General features: G+C 35.5%; 1 protein-coding gene across 2 annotated transcripts; it reads right to left on the reverse strand.

The window, feature by feature from the left end:
* Nucleotides 1-328: 328 nt before the first annotated feature.
* Nucleotides 329-4,816, reverse strand: LOC114350160 (uncharacterized). 2 transcript variants are annotated; one of them, XM_028300833.1, is made up of 2 exons: nucleotides 4,158-4,816; nucleotides 329-595 (listed from the first exon to the last, which is right to left on the reverse strand). In XM_028300833.1, the coding sequence occupies exon 1, from the start codon at nucleotides 4,606-4,608 to the stop codon at nucleotides 4,297-4,299; it is 312 nt and encodes a 103-aa protein (XP_028156634.1). In that variant the 5' UTR covers nucleotides 4,609-4,816; the 3' UTR covers nucleotides 329-595; nucleotides 4,158-4,296. The 2 variants fall into 2 exon arrangements, with proteins under 2 accessions (XP_028156634.1, XP_028156633.1); XM_028300832.1 differs by lacking the exon at nucleotides 4,158-4,816 and adding an exon at nucleotides 872-1,351.
* Between the last annotated feature and the right edge of the window lie 2,728 nt (nucleotides 4,817-7,544).

Raw genomic sequence — 7,544 nt, forward strand, 5'->3', positions numbered from 1 at the left:
GTGGACATGCTCTCGGACAATCTTCTCCCGAATGTCGAACCGTATCTGCCTATGTATTCCACATTCCACAGGTTTTAAAATGGTCTCCATACGCTTTATTTCTTTCTCAACAAGACTGAAAACCCGATCTGGTGGAATAAATGAGTGACCGGGAATGGGGAAAACTAGCTCGACTGTTTTAATTATTGACTGACAATAACAAACGCCCCATGGTCCATCATTCATTACAGATGCAATTTTTATGTGGATATTATATTTATGGAATAATAATAAAACAATTGTAAAACAGATTTATTCATTTAATTTTTTCAATAAAATTTCTAGTTTAACTTTCTCTTGTGTGTGTATTTTTAATTTTTCTTGTTCTAAAATTTTTTATTGCTCCTGGAGGCGTAGTTTTTCTCTTTCCTCCTGTAGTTTTAATATTCGCATTTGAATAGCTTGCTCCTCCTCAGCATGTGTATTACATTTGAGGAGTGTGTTTATTATCTTCGTGGTTAAATTATGAGCCTCTCTTTCGCGCCTTGAGACTGGCCGCTGGCGACTAGTCGAAGCAGCACTCATGGCTGCTGGAGTCACGCGTGTTGTCATGGCCCTGTAATATAAAAGTATGAAGACCAACAGTCGTCTCTGAAGAAGATTTATAACCTTTGGGCACAAGTCGACCAAAGAGTTTTTAGTGAGTGTGAGTGTGCGACCTCACAGCATAGAAGTGCGTTTCGAACTACTAATACGAAACAATAAATTGAAATAAGAATGTATTTTGTTTGTTATATTAAAATAACATCAAATGTTTTGATGCAGTCATACCATACGTAACAGACTAATGGAAGATAAGATAGCATAATAAATTCAGTAGATTCATGCATACCTCTGTGGAGTATTTAGAGCTTGATGGTTCTGTTGTGCTCTACTTGTTGTTGGCTGTGCTTCAGCCATTGGCAGCTGAGGATTAGATAATGGCAGCTGTGAATCAGCGATTGGTAGCGGTGGGGCTATTTCTTGCTCGATGTTAGACGCCAGCTGCTCATCAGGAAATGGGCTTCGTGGTCTGGCCAATACAGCATTTTTGACTACTCTCAGCATACTGTGAGTATACCGAGACCAATCCTACACATGATACATAATAAGATAAATTAAAACTTTATAAGCATTAGAAATGAATAAACTGACAATTATGTTAATGCTCACCTTCTTGATAATTTCCTCTGTAACTTCATTGACCTGAGTATTAACATCTAGAAATAAAACAATTTATAAGTTCAACATTGATTCTCATAATATTAACCAAAATTCAAATTATGTTAACGTATTTAAATACCATACCATTTGAGCAATCTTCGTCAATAAAATTTTCAGGAGCTGGTAAAATAAAACAATATTAATATATTAATACAAGAGTGCCATCAGAATCAAAATTATTCACAAATCCCGTCACACGAGTTTGGATGAGTTCCAGCACTCTATCGGTAACGGGCTTACGGGATCTTCATCAATTTTTGGTGGACCTCCTCCTTAAACATTTAATTATTAAATTGAATTTTATTAACTAAATTTTTTTTGTTCATAATTTACAACAAAAATTTATATTAATTACGAGTATGTGCAGTAGTTACCTGTTCCAAAAACATGCTGGTTGCGCAAAGTTTGGCTTTGCTTTGCCCTCTTTTTTAGGTTTACCCACAGAATTTTTAAAAAACCACATTCCCTGGGGTGGATGCTAGAAATAGCATTAAATTCTGTGGCAATTTTTTGCCACTCTTCGTTTTTCATTTTAATTTTGACGTTGTCGGTTTTTTCAATCGACAACATTAAAAAGTTTGGCCACTAGTCCAATTTCGTTGTCCGGATCTTGTATCATATTTAAATTTTCAAGCTCACTCGCTCACATAGGGCCTTCTTCTAGGTAACATCTTTTTAATTCCGTAGAGACCTCGAGATCATGATTAGTGGACCAATAATATGGAATCTCAGCATTTATAATTTGTCCATCATCATCAATTTCGCAATCATCGAATCTTCTTGGTAATTGAAATTCAAAATCAAAGTTCAATGTGACTACGCATTTCGTCTCTTTATAATAAAGGCGCGGAAGATCTAAATTATAGAAAGAAATATCAAGACGGGCAGACCATTTTTTTGAAAATGCATGTAAAAAATATTTACTTAAATATGTGGAAATACTCTCGAACATGTTTTCGTCGAGGTCTGGATACCTTGATTTAATATTTTCAATACATTTGGGTACATCACGGTCACTTAATAACACAATATCGACAAGATCATTATTTGTTATTTTAAAAACAGGCATGTTTAAAATCAGTGGCTAGAAATGAAAAAAAGTGACAACTGATGACTTCAATACGATAAGTGAGCATTTTCGAATGAACAACGAAATAGGTTTTTTCAAAATACCCTCATCTATGTCATTTTTCAATAACTTCAATTCACATCCAGCCACAGTTAAATGAATTGTACGTCAAGGGTAGCAGATATTAGCAGCTAATTTATAATAGGCTAGTTACTAGAAGGACTAAGGCCTAAGGAATCTTTTGATACATAGATCTCCAGTAGGATCGAGAAGGCAAAAAAGTTATGGTTCAAGAAAAGCAATAATTTCGAATATAAAAGTGTCTTTTATATAGGTCAAGTAGGACATGACGACAGCAGTTATTTGCAAAATATTATAGTTTAAATGTAAATAATAATGCTTCATAAAGGACAATTAAAAAGAAATATTGTTGATATCATCAATGTCTTAAGAAATACATTCGTAGACATCCGAGCATACATTACATACATATAAATATTTCGTGTATGATCAACTTATGACACATAATTTTCCTTTAAAATAACGTTTAATTGATTTTTTTTTGTGATTATGATCCCATAACTATTCTACAATAAGGCTACTATGCTAATTTAAATGAATTAGAATCTTCCAATTTTGGACTTTTTTCCGCTTGCCGACTACTGTGCGCCGCCGCGCCGTCGCCGCGCCTTGAGATTGAGAGATGATTTCTGCGAGTATTTCAACACTGTAGGTTCAGTGCCATGGCAAAATGATTGCTTGAATTTATAAACGAAATAATTGTCGATATTGAAGTAATAAATAATTGTGTAATTTAATAAAATATCTTTCATTATTCCTACCTGAGAGGTTTCCGATTCTGCTACGTCACAGATTAAGTAGAGATACTCAGATGTACATCTATGGTAGTATGGTACATTCGGTTTGTCCTATGAGCAAAATAGAATATGAAAATTTTTTTTAATCGAAATCAAGATGAACTTACTTTTTTTTTAATTCATAGCAAATTTATTTTTTAAATTAAATATATATTTATTTAACACTTTTTCTGCATTGGTGGCAGAGTTCTTTTGTCTAGCCTGATTATGTCAGTGCCTTTCAAAATCCTATTGAATGACGTTGCACCAGTTGTAAATACTTAATTTAATAGACAATTGAATAAAATATTCTAGTACAAGAGCTTTGTAATCGTTACATTTCAGGAAATCAAATGGATACTTCGCTAATATATGATTTTTAATTTTAGTTGAAATATTTTCTTCTTGGCCATTACATTCCAAGTATCCATTTGATTCCTGAATTACATAACCAAAGTGCCTCACGGCATATTCCGATGGATAGATCAGCTTTATTTTTTTTATACTTTGAATCCATCTATGTACATCGTTATCCTCATTTGTACACAGTGCCGGTTTTAGTACTACCAGCGCCCTGGGCGAGATTTCTACGGCGCCCCCTAACTGCAATTCAAATCCATACGAAAAAAGGCGAAGGNATACACCAGGTCGATGAGCTGGTCTTCGACCAATATGTGGTTTTCAGGCAGCTGTGCGATCAGGGTTCTCTTTTCGGCTATAAAGCACTCGGTCGTTTGGTTTGTCTGGCTGACCTTCACGATCTCCTGGTAGATGACGAATGGCAATTTCTTTGGGGGCAGAAGTATGTCTGAGCCTTGCGTCAAAGTCAGCCCATGTCCCGACCTGAGCAATATTGTTCAATGGCACAACAGTCCCATATTTTTTAAAAACTTCTATGTATTCCACAGGTTTTAAAAAATGGTCATACCATACGTAACAGACTAATGGAAGATAAGATAGCATAATAAATTCAGTAGATTCATGCCTACCTCTGTGAAGTATTTAGAGCTTGATGGTTCTCTTGTGCTCTATTTGTTGTTGGCTGTGCTTCAGCTATTGGCAGCTGAGGATTTTTTTTTTCTATTTACCTCTAGCATGGTCACCAGAGCCTTTTGCAATATTTGGTTTTCAATTGTTTGCTATGTATTGTAAAATGTCCCCGTTCTGCTTCCTCAGTGCCTTCAGGACGTCCTCATCGCTGTTAAGCAAAAGGACGTCCTTCATCACGAGGAGCGGCTCCTTATTTTTCATGTCCTCCGCGATGAGGAGGCCTCCCGCACCGTCGATCCTGTCTTTAACTTTTCTGCGTTCATCCTCGGTGGCACAGCCCATAATTACTTTCTGGTTCTTAGCTTTTCTTATTTTGTCTACTTTGACCCAGCCCTCCTTGGCGTTGACGGCGTCCCTGACTCTCCGCAGCACTTCCTCTCCTGTCTCCATTGCGTTCTCCTTAGACGAGACGACAATGGAGTGCAGGGTCGACCTGGTCGGCTGCTGGACAGTCCGGGCCGCCGCCACGCTGGCGTAGGTCGTCACGTCGGCTGTGTCCCGCTGCTTGACTACCTGCTCCTTTATGTCGTCCAATTTCCTACTGTTTTCCAGCAAAAGTCTCCTATTCTCCCTTATTTCCTCCACTATCCTATCTTCATCTACTTTCCCGTCCCTATCCTTTTCTTGTACTCGTTCCGGTTCAGGCTCAACCACAGTCTTTCCGGGAGCCTTCCCCTTCCTTTCGGCAGCTGAGGATTAGATAATCAGCGATTGGTAGCGGTGGGGCTATTTCTTGCTCGGTGTTAGACGACAGCTGCTCATCAGGCAATGGGCTTCGTGGTCTGGCCAATACAGCATTTTTGACTACTCTCAGCATACTGGGAGTATACCGAGACCAATCCTACACATGATAAATAATAAGATAAATTAAAACTTTATAAGCATTAGAAATGAATAAACTGACAATTATGTTAATGCTCACCATCTTGATAATTTCCTCTGTAACTTCATTGACCTGAGTATTAACATCTAGAAATAAAACTATAAGTTCAACATTGATTCTCATAATATGAACCAAAATTCAAATTATGTTTAAGTATTTAAATACCATACCATTTGAGCAATCTTCGTCAACGAAATTTTCAGGAGCTGGTAAAATTAAAATACTGGCGCTTGTGTCCTCTCCGTCTTGTGTAGGTACTGACCTGAGGCTAAAAATAAAAAAGGTTTTAATGTAGAAAGTTTACAAGTAAGGGCACCTATTTGAATGAAATTAAACAATATTAATATATTAATACAAGAGTGCCATCAGAATCAAAATTATTCACAAATCCCGTCACACGAGTTTGGATGAGTTCCAGCATTCTATCGGTTACGGGCTTACGGGATCTTCATCAATTTTTTTTGGTGGACGGCCCTCCTCCTTAAACATAAAATTTAATTATTAACTATGAATTAACTACATTTTTTTTGTTCATAATTTACAAGAAAAATTTATATTAATTACGAGTATGTGCAGTAGTTACCTGTTCCAAAAACATGCTGGTTGCGCAAAGTTTGGCTTTGCTTTGCCCTCTTTTTTAGGTTTACCCACAGAATTTTTAAAACACCACATTCCCTGGGGTGGATGCTAGAAATAGCATTAAAATCTGTGGCAATTTTTTGCCACTCTTCGTTTTTCAGTTTAATTTTGACGTTGTCGGTTTTTTCAATCGACAACATTAAAAAGTTTGGCCACTAGTCCAATTTCGTTGTCCGGATCTTGTATCATATTTAAATTTTCAAGCTCACTCGCTCACATAGGGCCTTCTTCTAGGTAACATCTTTTTAATTCCGTAGAGACCTCGAGATCATGATTAGTGGACCAATAATATGGAATCTCAGCATTTATAATTTGTCCATCATCAAGGACAATTTCGCAATCATCGAATCTTCTTGGTAATTGAAATTCAAAATCAAAGTTCAATGTGACTACGCATTTCGTCTCTTTATAGTAAAGGCGCGGAAGATCTAAATTATAGAAAGAAATATCAAGACGGGCAGACCATTTTTTTGAAAATGCAGGTAAAAAATATTTACTTAAATATGTGGAAATACTCTCGAACATGTTTTCGTCGAGGTCTGGATACCTTGATTTAATATTTTCAATACATTTGGGTACATCACGGTCACTTAATAACACAATATCGACAAGATCATTATTTGTTATTTTAAAAACAGGCATGTTTAAAATCAGTGGCTAGAAATGAAAAAAAGTGACAACTGATGACTTCAATACGATAAGTGAGCATTTTCGAATGAACAACGAAATAGGTTTTTATCAAAATACCCTCATCTATGTCATTTTTCAATAACTTCAATTCACATCCAGCTACAGTTAAATGAATTGTACGTCAAGGGTAGCAGATATTAGCAGCTAATTTATAATAGGCTAGTTACTAGAAGGACTAAGGTCTAAGGAATCTTTTGATACATAGATCTCCAGTAGGATCGAGAAGATATGGTTCAAGAAAAGCAATAATTTAGAATATAAAAGTGTCTTTTATATGGGTCAAGTAGGACATGACGACAGCAGTTATTTGCAAAATATTATAATTTAAATGTAAATACATAATGCTTCATAAAGAACAATTAAAAAGAAATATTGTTGATATCATCAATGTCTTAAGAAATACATTCGTAGACATCCGAGCGTAGATTATTTAGAGCGTAATTTAATAAAATATCTTTCATTATTCCTACCTCAAGAGGTTTCCGATTCTGCTACGTCACAGATTAAGTAGAGATACTCAGATGGACATCTATGGTACTATGGTACATTCGGTTTGTCCTATGAGCAAAATAGAATATGACAGTTTTTTTTAATCGAAATCAAGATGAACTTACTTTTTTTTTAATTCATAGCAAATTTATTTTTTAATTTCTTTTTATATTTATTTAACACTTTTTTCTGCATTAGTGGCAGAGTTCTTTTGTCTAGCCTGATTTCAGGAAATCAAATGGATACTTCGCTAATATATGATTTTTAATTTTAGTTGAAATATTTTCTTCTTGGCCATTACATTCCAAGTATCCATTTGATTCCTGAATGGACATGGCGCACAATTTTTGTTGAAGATGCCAAAAAATACTACAAAAAATTNACTTCTTATGAAAAGTGCTACTTTCATGAACTTTTAACATTTCTGATAAGTGTTTCCAGTCGTTATATCCTTCAGATACTAAATTCGACGTTGAGCTGCTATCAAATAGCCGGCAACAAAAACAGTAAACTCGATTTTTAGAAACTGAGTATATTAACCAACGACGCTGAATTATTTCATTGTTTGCAAGTTTTTTGGTAAAATGAGAATTTGAGAAATGTCGCCCTGTATCATTCTTTGGAT

Source organism: Ostrinia furnacalis, unplaced genomic scaffold (genome assembly GCF_004193835.3).
Source record: "Ostrinia furnacalis isolate ACB-3 unplaced genomic scaffold, ASM419383v2 OfSCF0794, whole genome shotgun sequence".
Classification (NCBI taxonomy): domain Eukaryota; kingdom Metazoa; phylum Arthropoda; class Insecta; order Lepidoptera; family Crambidae; genus Ostrinia; species Ostrinia furnacalis.

Coding starts and splice junctions, on each gene's coding strand:
- LOC114350160 (XM_028300832.1), bottom strand. CDS start 1,086: ATGCTGAGAGTAGTCAAAAATGCTGTATTGGCCAGACCACGAAGCCCA. Junction 596..871: donor GCTCTAAATACTCCACAGAG/GTATGCATGAAT, acceptor TTTATATTACAG/GGCCATGACAACACGCGTGA.